Genomic DNA, 20,446 nt, shown 5'->3' with positions numbered 1-20,446 from the left:
GGCAGTATCAGAGGGAAAGAGAGAGGCTGAGATAGTATGAGGGAGAAGGGGATACAGGAAATTAGTTTCAAGAGTATATCGAGTATATTTTGTTATTTAGTTTCTCCCTGTCTCTGGCCCACACTCCACTACAGTAGGTGGCGGTATTGCACCTTAACGTTGGATGCCAACCACCGATAAACCCAACCGAAGAATTACCAACGACGAAGAAAACAAGGAAGTGACTTGTTGTTTACGGACGCACATGAGGTGGTTGAAATGTTTGAATAATGGTCTGGTATCATTGTCTTCATATAAACATCGATTCAATATGAACATAGCAGAAAGTGGAGCAGATGCCATTACAGTGCACGATTTCTCCGAGAAGATCCTCGAGCAAACGGTTCACTTTCACGTCATAAAACTCAATGGAGGATTTTTCCTTTGGGTGGGCTCGAACCCCGTCTTGTCCAACTTGGCTGTTTCAATGGAAAGTAAATTTGTGAGTAGTCTACTGTAAATATATTGTTTTAAAGCAGACTAGCTAACATAGATGGATTGTTAGTTAGCTTCACCGTGCAACGGCTGATGATGCTATGTGCTATTTGTAATTTAGCTAACCTACGTATCTGTTTATTTATATATATATATATATATATATATATATATATATATATATATATTCAGGATTCGATGCCGCTGTCTACGTTAGTCCTGGGGGACCCGTCGGACACCACTCCAAATTCACTGGCGCAGAGACTGAGTAAGCACCCTTTCATCCTGTCAATATCATCTCTCTCTCTCTCAGAGAGCATAGAGGTTTTACTCTGCTCCAACTCTGGCCACGGATTTGTGTATTGAGGTCAATGTGTGTCGAATTTGGTCAACAAAGAAATGTTATAGCTATTTGATCAAATTCGTGATGGTTGACATGAATGCACTGATTTAAGTGAACGCACGTGGCATTTTGGCAACTTAACTTGAGGTCAACAGATTATGATTTTTCAATGCAGATACCAATTATTGGAGGACCAAAAAAAAGCAGATACCGATTAAACTACCGGTGTGTGTGTGTACACACATACACACATATATATACATACACACACACACACACACACACACACACACACACACACACACACACACACACACACACACACACACACACACACACACACATATATACACACACACACACACACACACACACACATATATATATATATATATATATATATATATATATATACACACACACACACACACACGTGTATATGTATATATCTATATATATATATCACCCACATTTTGTCAGTATCAGGCCAGTGGTGTCTGAGATTGTGTGTGACTTACATATGTACTAACGTGTACATACGGAGACAGACAGATCGATAGTCCTCCTCAATTTCATTGTGGGGGGACAACAAACCACCAATTCATATACACTCACACATAAATACACACAAACACAGTCTCTGTATGTCATGAATTTCTAGATTTTGGTATTTGCTGAGTTAGTTTGTTCAAACTCGTCCAAGTAAAGAATGGGAAGCTAGATATTTGATCCCTGACGCCTCTATTGTTACCCAACACGAGGCTACTAACATCAAAATGATCTGATGGCAATTTTAGGCTGCCACAACGTTGTTTATACAGTCAAATCTGTCTAACCATCAATTATATAGGGATTTCATTGATAGCTGTTCTTCAGAACAATAACCGAAAGCTAGATGCTTAAACTACTAACCAGTATTATGTTCTATTGTTGGTGTCAGTTTTCACCATCTGAAACACCACTAACCCAGCTGTCTCCTTTGTGTTTCAGCTAAAAGGACTAAGAAACAGGTGTATGTGAGCTACTGCCTGCCCATGACTGACTCCAACCTGTCTCTGCTGGTCGAGAACAGGATAAAGAAAGAGATGGAAGTTCACCCTGACAAGTTTTAAACCCCCCCCCCCTTCTTTTTTTTCACTAGTTTAATTGTTTTGTACCAAAATAAAACAATGGAAAGAAAAACAACATTACCTGTCTGGAATGTTCTGTCGATTGCTGTTTCTCATGAGTGAGATCTAACCAGAGACGCCTCTGTGTAGAGGCTGCAGACACACACACACACACACACACAGACACACTATATTTTCTGTGCCCACAAACTCAAGTCTACAGACATGTATCACCTCAGTAGTTCATTTATTTGACATAATCAACAAGTTTATTATCAAAACAACATTTATGGCTTTAATATTGCAAATGCATCATATATAAAAAATAAACACGTACAAAATATTAGTGGTTGACAATCGATCACTAAATTCATTTTATTTACCACAACATTTCATCGCTGAAAACATTTACAAATAAACCAAGTGGTCAAAATATGTGCCATTTGCTTCAAATATAGTTGATGGTAGAAATGTATAGACTTGGCCTTTTTAAGGTCATCTATATGTGTGACAATGTGCTATGAAAACTATTTGATCTGCATAGTACATAAAACATATGATAGTCCATGCATTGTCAATGGATGGCACATTAATACAGACCTTACATTTGGTATTCAATCATTTGTAAGAGTATAAAGTTTGTATACAAACACTCTTGTCAACCACAGCTATTCTAACTAGATCACTCTATTGCATTATAATTTAATCTATTCTAGACACTAACCATTTCAAAAACCCTATAGAGACATTGTGATTCATGGCATGGCCAGACATTATTTAACCGTGCTAGAGAGCGGTTTAAACAAGTACTAAAAACAGCAATATACAACTAACATTTTTTACCAGGTGAAAATGAGCTTAAACTAGAGATGTGTGTCAAGCGACAATAATCCCCTTGGCAACATGACAAAAAATAAATACTGAATTACTGATTATTTTCAGTCACCTGTCCAGTTGAAATCAGAGGATTTTAAAAACTGAACAACTATTGTGATAACGCCATTCAATAACTGAGATGTTTCATAGTGGTAGCAGTAGACAGTCTGCATCCCAAATGGCACCCTATTCCGTATGTAGTGCACTCAAAAGTAGTGAACTATGTAAGGAATAGAGTGCTATTTGGGACGCAGACATACTAGTAACTAACGACATTAGTATTGTCCACTCAACACTCGATGACTTTTGATTTTTCCATAGAATATGGAAATAAAAACACAAAAAGATTCAAAGTCCAAACTAATTTCCTAAGCCATCACAGTTTCTTTAGGTTTCCGGCTGGCGCCAACATTTAATAGGGGCTGCAGTACTCAGTTTTCTTAAGTATTTACATTGATTATACTACTACTAAGGATAAAGTGCCAACTTGGACTTTTGACAGGGTTGGAGGCAGAAATTCACAATTGAACCCATCAAGTAGGCTTCAGTATATAGGCCTGACCTCTCCTTTTATTACATTTAGAGCGCAGCAGTTTCACCCAAAACCAGTGTCTCAAACGAGCTGACTGACACATTTAGATTACATTTGATTGAACTTTGAATTTTAGTGCAAAAAAGTTACGCTAATAGAATTTGAAATGCATAGAGCACACATCACTGTTGAAAGACATTTCAAATGAAACATGTCTGCTCTGCTGCTCTATATGTGTCTCTGTGTGTTTCAGAGTACACCACTCTGCTTATAACGTACAACCGACACCATGACATCCCTCCCCAGTCCCATGCTGGGACCATGGTACCCATAGACACACCACCAACCCGTGGCGACTACTACCCTATGGGCACAAATAGATGTAAGTCATTGTAATGAGTTTCTGTTCATTGCAAAGACATACACGGGTGTGTGAATAACTCCATCGTTTGTTTCAAGAATATTCTGTTCTATTGCAGGCCCTCAAATACTTCATAAATCATATTAATAAATAATGTTGAGTATCTGAGGGTGATAATGAGAGGGTCATCATTTCTCCATTAAACCCAACGGAAGTTTTTTTTTTAAGTTTTAAAAATGAAAGAGTTCCTCATGGAAGAATCTTCCCAGCAGGACTGAATGAATCAGACCAGTCATAACCAGGAGTGGGACAATTCCCCACAGCACAGTCTTGTCCTATCCTCTGTCTGCGTGTGTCAGGGGGGCCCTCCCACGCCATTTACCACCATACTATTACTGATCACCTCTCCTCCGGTAGCGTACGCAAAAGACGTAGGCACTGCTGCAAGAGCAGTAGCCGCTGCTGCTGTGGCGCCCCCGGTGGCCGTAAGACGCAGCGGCGTATCATGGACGCGGGAGTATAAGTCCCTATCCCCAGGCTTGGTGAGAAGGAGGTGCTGTTCTCCAGGCCGGTGGGTGAGCAGGGGCTGGCGGGTGTAGCTCTCCCCGTCCACGAGGCTCTCTGGCAGGGGTTGGTTGCGCGGCTCAGGCAGCAGTAGCAGGCAGATGATACACAGCAGGGTGCAGGCGGCGAAGATCATGTGGTGCAGGAAGTAGCCCTTCTGGTTGTGGAGCTCCATGATAGGGGCCGTCAGCATGCCGAAACCAGCACTGGCCAGGACCAGACCCAGACCACCACCCCTGACGAGAGAGGGAGACAAAGAGGGAGAGTCTAGTTTCAGAAACGACTAGCCAAACACTGAAACCAGACAACATAAAAAAAGATTATCAACCTGGAATCGGGTACAAGTAACATTGTAATAGTAAATCGGCACACTCCATTTAGTATGATATGTCACGTTTCGTATGGTATGTATTCATTTGTGGATGTCCATCATCCGTTTGTTTGAAATGTTAAGAAGTATAATTCATATGATATGTTACGAATTCCAATTTGTTACGAATTTGCAAAACGTATATGTTACGAATTTAAATTTGTTGTGGCTAACGATTTCTAGGCTAGGGGTTAAGGTTAGGGGATGGGTTAGCTAACATGCTAAGTAGTTGCAAAGTAGCTCAAAAGTAGTAAGTAGTTACAAAGTTGCTGATTAGCTAAAATGCTAAAGTTGTCCGTGATGAGATATGAACATGCAACCACTCTACCATCGTTTTTTCCTTAAGTAACCTTCTGTAACCATAGCAAACCTAACATATCATACTCATTTGAGTGTCTCGGACGTATGTTTACTATGTTACCAGTCTAGTCTATGAGACCAGGCTGATAGTCCTGAACAATAGTCTGTCAAATTGCATTTATATGACACATACAGACTACTCTAAAGCCAAAGATGTGTTTGGGATGGACTCTACCTTTCTTAAAAACTACAAAGAGTCACTCATTGGCCCCATTACTAAGGTCACCAACACATCTATTGGTCTCGGTGTGTTTCCAAGGGTATGGAAGTCGGCCATAATAACGGCCATCTTTAAATCAGGCGACCCTGCTGACGTGAGTAACTACGGGCCCATTAATATACTACCTGTGGTGTCAAAGGTTGTTGAAAAGTGTGTAGCAGCCCCTTCACAACAACAGCCCCTTCACATTACATTCCATGCAGTTTGGCTTCAGAGCGAAACACTCCACAGAAACGGCCAACTGCTTTCTTCTGGAAAATGTGAAGTCCAAGATGGACAAAGGGGGTGGTGTTGGGGCTGTGTTTCTGGACCTAAGGAAGGCTTTTGATACTGTTAACCATGAGATTCTCATCACAAAATTGTTCAAGTTCAACTTTTCCCCTGATGCCTTGAGATGGATGAAATCATACCTTGAAGGCAGAACTTAGTGTGTCAGAGTGAGCAATGAGCTGTCGCCCACTCGTTGCTATGATGTGGGCGAGCCCCAAGGGTCAATACTGGGGCCCCTCCTGTTCAGCCTGTACATTAATGATCTGCCTTCTGTCTGTACTGGGTCTGAAGTTCAAATGTATGCAGATGATACAGTGATATATGTGCATGCAAAGAGCAAACAACAAGCTGCACAAGAAGTCACTACTGTAATGGTCCAGGTTACAAAGTGGCTCAGTGACTCGTGTTTGCATCTCAATATGAAAAAAACTGTTTGCATGTTCTTCACAAAGAGGGCAACAGATGCTACTGAGCCAGATTTCTATGTGTCAGGGGAGAAGCTCCAGGTGGTATCCGATTTTAAGTACCTTGGCATCATACTTGATTCCAACCTCTCTTTTAAGAAGCATGTGAAAAAGGTAATTCAAATAACCAAATTCAACCTAGCTAATTTCCGATTTATACGAAATTGTTTGACTACAGAGGTAGCAAAACTGTACTTCAAATCTATGATGCTCCCCCACTTAACATACTGCTTGACTAGTTGGGCCCAAGCTTGCTGTACAACATTAAAACCTATTCAGTCTGTCTACAAACAGGCTCTCAAAGTGCTTGATAGGAAGCACAATAGCCATCATCATTGTCACATCCTTAGAAAGCATGAGCTCTTGAGTTGGGAAAATCTTGTGCAATACACCGACGCATGTCTTGTATTCAAGATCCTTAATGGCCTGGCTCCCCCTCCACTCAATATTTTTGTTAAACAGAAAACCCAGACATATGGCAGCAGATCCACAAGGTCTGCCATGAGAGGTGACTGTATAGTTCCCCTAAGGAAAAGCACCTTTAGTAAATCTGCATTCTCTGTGAGAGCTTCCCATGTCTGGAATACACTGCCATCAGACACACATAACTGCACCACATATCACACTTTCACAAAATGCTTGAAGACCTGGCTAAAGGTCAATTAGATTTGTGAACATGGTCCCTAGCTGTGTGTTGCCGCTTTTTATGTTGTCTGTTGTATGTAGCTTGTGAGGTGTGGAAACACAATGTTGCTTTTATGAATTTTGTCTTGCTGCTTTTTGTTCTATGTTGCTCTGTCTGTATGCTACGTCTTGCTTGTCCTATGTTGCTCTGTCTGTATGCTATGTCTTGCTTGTCCTATTTTGCTATGTCTTGCTTGTTCTATGTTCCTATTGTCTATATTGTAATTGTTTTTAATAACCTGCCCAGGGACTGCGGTTGAAAATTAGCCGGCTGGCTAAAACCGGCACTTTTACTGAAACGTTGATTAATGTGCACTGTCCCTGTAAAAATAAAAAATAAACTAAACTAAACCACAAGATGGCGCTAGTAAGCCATTCTAACACAAACGTACTTGGCGGGACATCATTTGACCAAATAAGTGTGTTATAGGTATCCAATAACTGTTGGTGTGGGTGCGGTCAGACCATAGATAGTGTGTGTGTGTTACCTGATGACGGTGGGAGTGATCTCAGCGCAGAAGAAGATGCTGAGGGTGCTGACGGCGTGAGAGGAGAACATTCCGATGATGGAGAATGCCACCGAGAACTTCCTGTTTAGTGTGTCCCTCAGAACTAACCAGGCGAGAAGGATGAGAATCATGAGAGAGAGGAGGTGAGACACATACTGTACATCATAAATATACAAATGTCAATTACTGGGTCTAGTCATAACAGAGAACTTGATCACGGAAAACAGTTGGTGTACTGGCCAGCCTTTCATTTTGTTTAACGACTGTTTTGTTGATTCTACCACACAAAATCAACAGATGGGAGCATGAGCCTGGCCTGTGGAGCTGCAACCCAGAGCACCTGATTGGCATATCTTTTCAATCGGTGAATTTGATAAAGTCAAAGTGTACCTGTGTCATGGCGAAGGCTGTACTTCCCAATCACTGCATTCAAGGCAAGGTCAAGGGTGGGGGAAGAAAAACAGTGAAAATGAGCACAGCCATGAGAGAATCTCATGATTTTTCTGACCGATACAGATCTGATATGAGGACAACAGAGGCACTGATCTGGAAAAGGGTAGTGACTCCTCTGGATCACTGAAATAACTCCATTATCAGAGTATGTCCTTTGTGTGTAACAGGTTCGGGATATAATGAGATGTTGTGGCTTTGTAATTTCCATGTAAACAACTCTTTGTGGATGATGACTATGAGGGGGATGCCCACATTGCTCACTCATTAACCTCTTGAACCTCTGGGGGCAGTATTTCATTGTTGGATGAAAAACGTTCCCGTTTTAAACAAGATATTTTGTCACGAAAAGATGCTCGACTATGCATGTAATTGACCGCTTTGGAAAGAAAACACTCTGACGTTTCCACCAAAACTGCAAAGATATTGTCCGTGAGTGCCACAGAACTAATGCTACAGAAGAAAACAAGATGAAACTTCAAACAGGAAGTGAGCCAGATTTGAGGCGCTGTGTTCCAATGTCTTCTTATATAGCTGTGAATGCGACAGGAACGAGCCTACACTTTCTGTTGTTTCCCCAAGGTGTCTGCAGCATTGTGACGTATTTGTAGGCATATCATTGGAAGATTGACCATAAGAGACTACATTTACCAGGTGTCCGCCTGGTGTCCTCCGTCGAAATTGGTGCGTAATCTCCAGCTGCATGTATTTTCCCATGTGATTCAGAGAAGAAACAAAACTGCCACGAATGACTTATCATCGAATAGATATGTGAAAAACACCTTGAGGATTGATTCTAAACAACATTTGCCATGTTTCTGTCGATATTATGGAGTTAATTTGGAAAAAAGTTTGCCGTTTTGATGACTGAATTTTCAGGGTTTTTCTTACCCAAACGAAACGGAGCGATTTCTCCTACACAAATAATATTTTTGGAAAAACTGAACATTTGCTATCTAACTGAGTCTCCTCATTGAAAACATCCGAAGTTATTTAAAGTTAAATGATTTTATTTGAATGCTTTTCTTGTTTTTGTGAAAATGTTGCCTGCTGAATGCTAGGCTTAATGCTATGCTAGCTATCAATACTCTTACACAAATGCTTGTTTTGCTATGGTTGAAAAGCATATTTTGAAAATCTGAGATGACAGTGTTGTTAACAAAAGGCTAAGCTTGAGAGCCAATATATTTATTTCATTTCATTTGCGATTTTCATGAATAGTGTACGTTGTGAGCTTGAGGCTATAATTACGATCCCGGATACGGGATTGGTCGACGCTAGAGGTTAAAACATCTGACAAAACGTGGGCATTCAAAGGACGGCGGTTGACCTAAAGGTTTATTTCTTAGACATCGAATGTCCGTGTGTGTGTGTGTGTGTTTCACGTGTCTTGAATGCACAACACATGTCTGTACTCTACTCACAGTTTAGCAGGCCCAGCTGCAGCAGTGATGCCAGGGCGGTGATGATCATGAAGGTGAGGAGTCCACCCCGACGTCCCATGAACGCCACGGCCGGGCACAGCGCCAGGCAGGTTGCTACGGCGATGCCGGCCATGGTGTAGTAGTCGGCATTGAACATGGCCGACACAGGGGCCTCTGGGTCCATCATACTGCGGGCAAAACAGTGGTGGATACCGTACCCCGTCAATCTACAGAGATACACACATAAACATTATTGGTAAGAGCAGAACAATGGTGGATACAGTACCACCCCGTCAACCAGCAGAGAGTGAGACACATGTAGCTGAGGTGAGTGGGATTGACGCTAGTGCGATGAAGTAACTTAAAATCAGTGTCACCCTCCTCTTGGTCTCAGGGTTATGACATTGGTTTTCCAAGTGGGAGACCCGGGTTCAGATCCTACCAGTTACACACACACACACCATCAGTACTAGAAGCAAGACGCTGGTACGGAGCCTTGTCTTATAGGACCAGGGCACAAATAATAACACAACGATAATCACTCATTTTGCTCTTTATTTAACCATCTTACATGTACAACTTTATTTGCTAATCGGAAATTGTGAATAACTCACCACAGGTTAATGAGAAGGGTATGCTTGAAAGGATGCACATAACTCTGCAATGTTGTGTTGTATTGGAGAGAGTCTCAGTCGTAAATTATTTTCCACACACAGTCTGTGCCTGTATTTAGTTTTCATGCTAGTGAGGGCCGAGAATCCATTCTCACATAGGTTACGTGGTTGCAAAGGGCATCAGTTCCTTAGCAGGAACATCGGGGGCATCAATTCCTCCACTATGTCTCCCTGTCATGGCTTTTGCTCCATCAGTACAGATACCAACATTAGCAGCAGCTACATTTGGCTACTTACGGACAGTTAGTGGAATTCCCGCGAGAGAGTAACGGTTAATGTGATTGGATGTTCATTATTTGACGAGGCTACCTGTATTTGACCTTGTGCTGTTATTTCCCTGAACACTAGATGGTTTCATTTTATTTTTGGCAGTGAAACGAGGCTACTCAGGCGAGGGAGAAAAAAAATCACTCAAATGTATACCCCTGTTGGAAAATATTAATGGACCGTTTGAAAATGTGAAGGGAAAAAAAAGCACATTTGTTTGTATTTTATTTGGCGGACCCTCGATGGCAGTTTGGGAATACCTGGTCTACACTAATGGTTTGACAAGAAAAACAAGATTTGACTTGATTTTACTCAGCTGCACACACACACAGAGAGAGAGAGAGAGAGAGAGAGAGAGAGAGAGAGAGAGAGAGAGAGAGAGAGAGAGAGAGAGAGAGAGAGAGAGAGAGAGAGAGAGAGAGAGAGAGAGAGAGAGAGAGAGAGAGAGAGAGAGAAGAGAGAGAGAGAGAGAGAGAGAGAGAGAGAGAGAGAGAGAGAGAGAGAGAGAGAGAGAGAGAGAGAGAGAGAGAGAGAGAGAGAGAGAGAGAAAGAGAGAGAGAGAGAGAGAGAGAGAGAGAGAGAGAGAGAGAGAGAGAGAGAGAGAGAGAGAGAGAGAGAGAGACAGAGAGAGACTTACGAGTTGACACAAAGCACCACGAGGTTCTTCCAAAAGTTTCTGGTGCTGGTCATCTTGATGATGCAGGTCCTCTTTGGCTTCTTATGCAGCTCACGTTCCAGTTCTGGTGGTGAGACACAACATGCTGTAAGACCTTCCCACTGGCAGGGCAACACACACACACACACACACACGCACACACGCACACACGCACACACAGAGCACCTCGGGAAATGCACACCACACAGACTCTTTTTAGTAATGTTCTTCTGTGGATGGATGTGTGTGTATGAGATCTGAAATAAAACACTTTATTTTATTGATCTAGCAGTACCTATTAATCTGCTCCCAGCTTTAAAATATTTTCTCAGATTTGATATCTGTGTGTGTGTCTGGGATTAAGCAGATATTTCATCAAATTTAACTAGAGTCCTGCAGTTGCGCATGTTAAAATGAATGTGTACGTGTGTGTCACTGTGTCTGAATGACAGAATCCCATTACACATTTCATAACTGAAATCAGAGGCCTGCTGCTGCATGTTGTGTATAACCACAATACAATCCGTGCAAATGCAATTGACAATGTGTTGTTGTGAGTCTACGTGTGACATCCCATACGTACGGTTGAGGTCGGAAGTTCACATTTAAACTCAGGTTTTCACAATTCCTGATATTCAATACAATTTTAATCCTAGTGAAAAATGACCTGTTTAAAGTCAGTTAGGATCAACAGTTTATTTTAAAAATGTGAAATGTCAGAATAATAGCAGAGAAAATGATTTATTTAAGCTTCATATCACATTCCCAGTGGGTCAGACGTTTACATACACTCAATTTTTATTTGTTAGCATTACCTTTAATTGTTTAATTTGGGTCAAACGTGTCGGGTAGCCTTCCACAAGCTTCCCACAATAAGTTGGGTGAATTTTGCCCCATTCCTCCTGACAGAGCTGGTGCAACTGAGTCAGGTTTGTAGGCCTCCTTGCTCGCACACACTTCAGTTCTCCCCACAAATTTTCTATAGGGTTGAGGGCAGGGCTTTGTGATGGCCACTCCAATACCTTGACTTTGTTGTCCTTAAGCCATTTTGCCACAACTTTGGAAGTATGCTTGGGGTTATTGTCCATTTGGAAGACCCAATTGCGACCAAGCTTTAACTTCCTGACTGATGTCTTGAGATATTGCTTCAATATATGCACATCATTTTCCATCCTCATGAAGCCATCTATTTTGTGAAGTGCACCAGTTCCTCCTGCAGCAAAGCACTCCCACAACATGATGCTGCCACCCCCGTGCGTCACGGTTGGGATGGTGATCTTCAGCTTACAAGCCTCCCCCTTTTCCCTCCAAACATAACGATGGTCATTATGGCCAAATAGTTATATTTTTGTTTCATCAGACCAGACATTTCTCCAAAAAGTACGATCTTTGTCCCCATGTGCAGTTGCAAACCTTAGTCTGGCTTTTTTATGGCGGTTTTGGAGCAGTGGCTTTTTCCTTGCTGAGCGGCCTTTCAGGTTATGTCGATATAGGTCTCGTTTTACTGTGGCTATAAATACTTTTGTTCCTGTTTCCTCCGGCATCGTCACAAGGTCCTTTGCTGCCATTCTGGGATTGATTTGTACTTTTCGCACCAAAGTACATTCATGGAGACAGAACGAGTCTCCTTCCTGAGCGATATGACGGCTGCGTGGTCTCATGGTGTTTATACTTGCGTACTATTGTTTGTACAGATCAACGTGGTACCTTCAGGCATTAGCAAATTGCTCCAAAGGATGAACCAGACTTGTGGAGGTCTACATTGTTTTTGTTCTGAGGTCTTGGCTGATTTCTTTTGATTTCCCCATGATGTCAAGCAAAGAGGCACTGAGTTTGAAAGTAGGCCTTGAAATACATCCACAGGTACACCTCCAATTGACTTAAATTATGTCAATTAGCCTATCAGAAGCTTCTAAAGCCATGACATCATTTTCTGGAATTTTCCAAGCTGTTTAAAGGCACAGTCAACTTAGTGTATGTAAACTTCTGACCCACTTGTTGTACAGTGAATTATAAGTGACATAATCTGTCTGTAAACAATTGTTGGAAAAATGACTTGTGTCATGCACAAAGTAGACTTGCCAAAACTATAGTTTGTTAACAAGAAATTTGTGGAGTGGTTGAAAAACAAGTTTTTATGACCCCAACCTAAGTGTATACTTCCGACTTCAACTGTATAGCCAGCTACAAACCAGAGGTGTGTGTAGACACTGATGGAATAAGTGTGGTTCTGTTTAACTCAGGGTTTTTCCTGCCTCTCCATATCCCCTCGTTCTCTCCACCTCTCCCATCTGTGTATCATCACCTACCACGTCTCTATCTCTCCATCTCTCTTCTTTTTCGATGTCTGTCTACATTTCCCTGTCTCTCCATCTTCCTCACCTGCTAGAATACCGCTGGGTTCAGTTGTCATGTCGACCTGGTTCTTCCTGGCGATGCGGAGCATCATGGCTTTAGAGCAGCCGTAGTGCTGGGTTGCCAGGAGCCAACGCAGGGACTCTGGGAAGATCCTACGGAGAGAAGAGGAAGAAGGGGGGAGTAAACATGAGAAAGAGAGAGAGAGAATGACAAAAGGAAAGTGAGAGAAAGATCGTATTGTCTGAGACTGCAGTGTGTACTGTTCAAGTCAAAACCTGGTCCTGATGAGCAAGTCTTTGTAGGCTAGTGGCCAAGGTCCAGTAGAAGTAGCACAATACACGACCATGTATTTTCACATCCCTAATGTATCCCAGTTATGAAATGGATGGTTGTGTACAAATATTTTACTGCAAAAGTGGTTAAATTGATAGATATTGTGCCACAACCCCTAAATTCAAAAGGTGCAGAATAATGCCTGGCTGGAGGGGGGAAGGACACCAAAAGCTAATGTAAACTACATACACAAACAAACAGCATTAGGGTATCTGACCCCCCACAGACACAACAGGCGGAAATGTCAACTATGGATATGTAAGATGAATGTATGCTTTACTTTTTGTTGACTGGTTAATAGGCAACCTTCCAAGTAAGATTTGCTCTCATTCACTGCTGTGTGGTCCTGCCTGACAAGAAGACATACAGTTACACATGTTTTTTGATGTTGTGGCTATGGTAATCTGCTATAAGGAAATCAAGTGTGTTCAGACATCGTAATTAGATTTTGGGGGATTCAAGTTTCCTTCCCAGTGGGCATAGACGTCAATTCAACGTGTATTCCACGTAGGTTCAACGTCATTTCATTGAAATGATGTGGAAACGACATTGATTCAACAAGTGTGTGCTGAGTGGGTTGAAGGATTTTGTTATTTAAGGCCCTACTCTTGTAATTTAGTCAGGGTCGAATGGCCTCCCGACCTTTGGCAGTCCAGTTCCATGGTGTCTCTGTCATTAACTGCCAGAGGGGAGTGGGCCTATCGACAACAGTTCTGTGAGATTCAGGCATTGACATTGGAGAGGTGCAATTCCTACCATAATATGTGAAGGCCTCGTAAGTCGATGGCATTTCTTGTCAGTCAGTGTCAGGTTGTGTTGGTTCATTATACTGAACACCTGCCTTATGTGCTTCTCATCATGTGTGGTTGCATTCTACACACACTCCATAATGTCACCAAGTTAACATACAGCACCTCCGTGGCAGACAGACAGGATGGGGGACATGGTTTTCCGGAAACAGCAATGTGCCAGCTCAACCTGAATAGCATAAGAGTGCCCCCCCCCCCCCCCGAACATCCCAATGTGGACCACTAATGCAGTGAGCCAGAGGAAAGTCATGTTGGATTCAGGAAGCCGTAATGGACTAGTCGTGAATCAAAGCTCCCTTCTAAATGATAAGGAGGTGACTTAAGAGCTCAATACTGGGGGCACAAGTTATACCACAGTGGGGGAAAGATGTAAAGTTAGGGAGAGGGTGTCAAGAGTCCAGGGTTGGATTTGCTCTCCTTACGCTGGAGCCTCTGAGTTGCCTCATTGATCCCCCAAAGAGGCTATTAACTTTGACAAATGAATGTTGCCATGCCAAGCAGTCTGTTGCCCTTTCTTCCCTGAACAAAAATATAAACGCAACATGTAAAGTGTTGGTCCCATGTTTCATGAGCTGAAAAAAAAGATCCCAGAAATGTTCCATACACACAAAAAATTTTGTGTTTTATCCCGAGCCACTTCTCATCAGAATTTTCAAAGTGGGGACAGAGAGACTGAAAAACAGCTTTACATCCCGAGCCACTGCCTGTTCAAACAGCCTATCAGACTGGCCATCATCCAGAAGGCGAGGTCAGTTCTATCAGACTGCATCAAAGTGGGGACAGAAACAGCTTCTATCAGACTGGCCAAAAAACAGCTTCTATCAGACTGGCCATCAGACTGTTAAACAGCTTCTATCAGACTGGCCATCAGACTGTTAAACAGCTTCTATCAGACTGGCCATCAGACTGTTAAACAGCTTCTATCAGACTGGCCATCAGACTGTTAAACAGCTTCTATCAGACTGGCCATCAGACTGTTAAACAGCTTCTATCAGACTGGCCATCAGACTGTTAAACAGCTTCTATCAGACTGGCCATCAGACTGTTAAACAGCTTCTATCAGACTGGCCATCAGACTGTTAAACAGCTTCTATCAGACTGGCCATCAGACTGTTAAACAGCTTCTATCAGACTTCTGTTAAACAGCTTCTATCAGACTGGCCATCAGACTGTTAAACAGCTTCTATCAGACTGGCCATCAGACTGTTAAACAGCTTCTATCAGACTGGCCATCAGACTGTTCCATCACTAACTTTGAGTGGCTGCTGCCAACATACTGACTCAATCTCTAGCCACTTTTTACAATGAAAAATGCATGTAATACATGTATCACTAGCCACTTTAAACAATGCCACATAATATAATGTTTACATACCCTACATTACTCATCTGATATGTATATTCTGTACTCTATACCGTCTACTGCATCTTGCCTATGCCGTTCGGACATCGCTCATTCATTAATCTTTATGTACATATTCTTATTAATTCCTTTACACTTGTGTGTATAAGGTAGTTGTTGTGGAATTGTTAGATTACTTGTTAGATATTACTGCATGGCCGGAACTAGAAGCACAAGCATTTCGCTACACTTGCATTAACATCTGCTAACCATGTCTATGTGTCAAATAACATTTGATTTGACTACTCTCTTCACAGAACATCGCAAACTGGCTCTTGCCGGAATAGAAAAGGGAGTGGGAGGCCCCGGTGCACAACTGAGCAAGAGGGCAAGTACATTAGAGTGTCTAGTTTGAGAAACAGACGCCTCACAAGTGGCAGCTTCATTAAATAGTACCCACAAAACACCAGTATCAACGTCAACAGTAAAGAGGTGACTTCAGGATGCTGGCCTTCTTGGCAGAGTTGCATAGAAAAAGTCTCAGACTGGCCAATAAAAAGAAAAGATTAAGATGGGCAAAAGAACACAGACACTGGACAGAGGAAGATTGGAAGAAAGTGTTATGGACAGACGAATCTAAAGTTTGAGGTGTTCGGATCACAAAGAAGAACATTTGTGAGATGCAGAGAAAATGAAAAGATGCTGGAGGAGTGAAGCCTGGTGGAGGCAACGTGATGGTCTGGTGGAGGCAACGTGATGGTCTGGGGGAGGCAACGTGATGGTCTGGGGAGGCAACGTGATGGTCTGGGGGAGGCAACGTGATGGTCTGGTGGAGGCAACGTGATGGTCTGGTGGAGGCAACGTGATGGTCTGGTGGAGGCAACGTGATGGTCTGGTGGAGGCAACGTGATGGTCTGGTGGAGGCAACGTGATGGTCTGGGGGAGGCAACGTGATGGTCTGGTGGAGGCAACGTGATGGTCTGGTGGAGGCAACGTGATGGTCTGGAGGAGGCTACGTGATGGTCTGGTGGAGGCAACGTGATGGTCTGGTGGAGGCAACGTGATGGCCTGGGGGAGGCAACGTGATGGTCTGGTGGAGGCAACGTGATGGTCTGGGGGGGCTTTGGTGGTGGTAAAGTGGGAGATCTGTACAGGGTAAAAGGGATCTTGAAGAAGGAAGGCTATCACTCCATTTTGCAACGCCCTGCCCTGTGGACGGCGCTTAATTGGAGCCAATTTCCTCCTACAATAGGACAATGACCCAAATCACAGCACCAAACTATGCAAGAACTATTCAGGGAAGAAGCAGTCAGCTGGTATTCTGTCTGTAATGGAGTGGCCAGCACAGTCACCGGATCTCAACCCTATTGAGCTGCTGTGGGAGGAGCAGCTTGACCGTATGGTACGGTTCGTAAGAAGTGCCCATCAAGCCAGTCCAATTTGTGAGAGGTGCTTCAGGAAGCATAGGGTGAAATCTCTTCAGATTACCTCAACAAATTGACAACTAGATTGTCAAAGGTCTGAAAGGCTGTAATTGCTGCAAATGGAGGATTCTTTGACGGAAGCAAAGTTTGAAGGACACAATTATTATTTCAATTAAAAATCTTTATTAAAAACCTTGTCAATGTCTTGATTATATTTTGCAACTCATTTCATGTCTGTTTTCATGGGAAACAATGTCATTTCTAAGTGTCCCCAAACTCCTGCAGGAAGCCTTTTGCCTTTTGGTAGGCCGTCATTGTAAATAAGAATTTGTTCTTAACTGACTTGCCTAGTTAAATAAAGGTTTAAAAAAATGTAAATAAAAAATTATAATTAGCCACAACTTTAAGAAAACGTAAACTTACGTATTTTTGTCAGGACCATACAACAGTGAATGAGAGCAACTTTAACTTGGAATGTTGCCTATTAATCTGCTACCAAAAAGTAAAGCTTGCATTCACCATAAATATTCATAGATAGATATTTACGCCTATTATATCTCTGTGTTTACAGGTCTATATTTCCAAGGTGCATTAAGATATCCTAATGCTGTTTTTTGTTAATGTAGTGTATTGTATTTCACATTTGAGCAATGTCAGAGCTTGCAATATTGGGTTACATGAGCTTATGAGGCCAATCCCCCCTCCAGCCAGGCATTATTCTGCACCTTTTGAGTTTAGGGGGTGTGTCACAATATCTATCAATTTAACCACTTTAGCAGTCAAAGACATTTACACAACCATCCATTTTATAAATGGAGACATAAGAAAACATGGTTGTGTTTTGTTCTACCTTCTATCCTTTTTGAGGACTGGCCACTAGTCTATTAATTATCCTCTAACCCCCACAGCCACTACTAGCCTATTAATTATCCTCTAACCCCCACAGCCACTACTAGTCTATTAATTATCCTCTAACCCCCACAGCCACTACTAGTCCTAACCCCCACAGCCACTACTAGTCTATTATCCTCTAACCCCCACAGCCACTACTAGTCTATTAATTATCCTCTAACCCCCACAGCCACTACTAGTCTATTAATTATCCTCTAACCCCCACAGCCACTACTAGTCTATTAATTATCCTCTAACCCCCACAGCCACTACTAGTCTATTAATTATCCTCTAACCCCCACAGCCACTACTAGTCTATTAATTATCCTCTAACCCCCACAGCCACTACTAGTCTATTAATTATCCTCTAACCCCCACAGCCACTACTAGTCTATTAATTATCCTCTAACCCCACAGCCACTACTAGTCTATTAATTATCCTCTAACCCCCACAGCCACTACTAGTCTATTAATTATCCTCTAACCCCCACAGCCACTACTAGTCTATTAATTATCCTCTAACCCCCACAGCCACTACTAGTCTATTAATTATCCTCTAACCCCCACAGCCACTACTAGTCTATTAATTATCCTCTAACCCCCCCCACAGCCACTACTAGTCTATTAATTATCCTCTAACCCCCACAGCCACTACTAGTCTATTAATTATCCTCTAACCCCCACAGCCACTACTAGTCTATTAATTATCCTCTAACCCCCACAGCCACTACTAGTCTATTAATTATCCTCTAACCCCCACAGCCACTACTAGCCTATTAATTATCCTCTAACCCCCACAGCCACTACTAGTCTATTAATTATCCTCTAACCCCCACAGCCACTACTAGCCTATTAATTATCCTCTAACCCCCACAGCCACTACTAGTCTATTAATTATCCTCTAACCCCCACAGCCACTACTAGCCTATTAATTATCCTCTAACCCCCACAGCCACTACTAGTCTATTAATTATCCTCTAACCCCCACAGCCACTACTAGCCTATTAATTATCCTCTAACCCCCACAGCCACTACTAGTCTATTAATTATCCTCTAACCCCCACAGCCACTACTAGTCTATTAATTATCCTCTAACCCCCACAGCCACTACTAGTCTATTAATTATCCTCTAACCCCCACAGCCACTACTAGTCTATTAATTATCCTCTAACCCCCACAGCCACTACTAGTCTATTAATTATCCTAACCCCACAGCCACTACTAGTCTATTAATCCTCTAACCCCCACAGCCACTACTAGTCTATTAATTATCCTCTAACCCCCACAGCCACTACTAGTCTATTAATTATCCTCTAACCCCCACAGCCACTACTAGCCACTAATTATCCTAGCCACTACTAGTTAACCCCCACAGCCACTACTAGTCTATTAATTATCCTCTAACCCCCACAGCCACTACTAGTCTATTAATTATCCTCTAACCCCCACAGCCACTACTAGTCTATTAATTATCCTCTAACCCCCACAGCCACTACTAGTCTATTAATTATCCTCTAACCCCCACAGCCACTACTAGTCTATTAATTATCCTCTAACCCCCACAGCCACTACTAGTCTATTAATTATCCTCTAACCCCCACAGCCACTACTAGTCTATTAATTATCCTCTAACCCCCACAGCCACTACTAGTCTATTAATTATCCTCTAACCCCCACAGCCACTACTAGTCTATTAATTATCCTCTAACCCCCACAGCCACTACTAGTCTATTAATTATCCTCTAACCCCCACAGCCACTACTAGTCTATTAATTATCCTAACCCCCACAGCCACTACTAGCCTATTAATTATCCTCTAACCCCCACAGCCACTACTAGTCTATTAATTATCCTCTAACCCCCACAGCCACTACTAGTCTATTAATTATCCTCTAACCCCCACAGCCACTACTAGTCTATTAATTATCCTCTAACCCCCACAGCCACTACTAGCCTACTACTAGCCTATTAATTATCCTCTAACCCCCACAGCCACTACTAGTCTATTAATTATCCTCTAACCCCCACAGCCACTACTAGTCTATTAATTATCCTCTAACCCCCACAGCCACTACTAGTCTATTAATTATCCTCTAACCCCCACAGCCACTACTAGTCTATTAATTATCCTCTAACCCCCAACCACTACTAGTCTATTAATTATCAGCCACTACTAGTCTATTAATTATCCTCTAACCCCCACAGCCACTACTAGTCTATTAATTATCCTCTAACCCCCACAGCCACTACTAGCCTATTAATTATCCTCTAACCCCCACAGCCACTACTAGTCTATTAATTATCCTCCTAACCCCCACAGCCACTACTAGTCTATTAATTATCTACTAGTCTAAATTATCCTCTAACCCCCACAGCCACTACTAGTCTATTAATTATCCTCTAACCCCCACAGCCACTACTAGTCTATTAATTATCCTCTAACCCCCACAGCCACTACTAGTCTATTAATTATCCTCTAACCCCCACAGCCACTACTAGTCTATTAATTATCCTCTAACCCCCACAGCCACTACTAGTCTATTAATTATCCTCTAACCCCCACAGCCACTACTAGTCTATTAATTATCCTCTAACCCCCACAGCCACTACTAGTCCCTATACTAGTCTATTATCCTCTAACCCTCTAACCCCTACTAGTCTACAGCCACTACTAGCCTATCCT

General features: G+C 42.4%; 2 protein-coding genes across 2 annotated transcripts in view; one reads left to right on the top strand and one right to left on the bottom strand.

Annotated features, from left to right (window-relative positions):
* The first annotated feature begins 190 nt into the window (after nt 1–190).
* On the top strand, nt 191–2,002 carry psmg4 (proteasome (prosome, macropain) assembly chaperone 4). Its single transcript, XM_046351831.1, has 3 exons — nt 191–481; nt 667–742; nt 1,808–2,002. Exons 1-3 carry the CDS (start codon nt 245–247, stop codon nt 1,927–1,929), a joined length of 435 nt encoding a protein of 144 aa, XP_046207787.1. The 5' UTR covers nt 191–244; the 3' UTR covers nt 1,930–2,002.
* Nucleotides 2,003–2,156: 154 nt separating this feature from the next.
* Nucleotides 2,157–20,446, bottom strand: part of LOC124038061 (solute carrier family 22 member 23-like) — a 35,517-nt gene continuing 17,227 nt past the window's right edge. The window contains exons 5-10 of the mRNA XM_046353465.1: nt 12,989–13,116; nt 10,589–10,691; nt 9,011–9,237; nt 7,527–7,559; nt 7,116–7,239; nt 2,157–4,495 (exon numbers count right to left, since the gene is read on the bottom strand). Coding sequence (XP_046209421.1) covers nt 4,051–4,495; nt 7,116–7,239; nt 7,527–7,559; nt 9,011–9,237; nt 10,589–10,691; nt 12,989–13,116 — 1,060 coding nt within the window. The 3' untranslated portion in view covers nt 2,157–4,050. The remainder of the gene's footprint in view (nt 4,496–7,115; nt 7,240–7,526; nt 7,560–9,010; nt 9,238–10,588; nt 10,692–12,988; nt 13,117–20,446) is intronic.

Source organism: Oncorhynchus gorbuscha, linkage group LG06 (genome assembly GCF_021184085.1).
Source record: "Oncorhynchus gorbuscha isolate QuinsamMale2020 ecotype Even-year linkage group LG06, OgorEven_v1.0, whole genome shotgun sequence".
In the NCBI taxonomy this organism is placed as follows: domain Eukaryota; kingdom Metazoa; phylum Chordata; class Actinopteri; order Salmoniformes; family Salmonidae; genus Oncorhynchus; species Oncorhynchus gorbuscha.
Note: the sequence above shows the minus strand (reverse complement) of the source record. Positions and strands in the feature narration are given on the sequence as shown.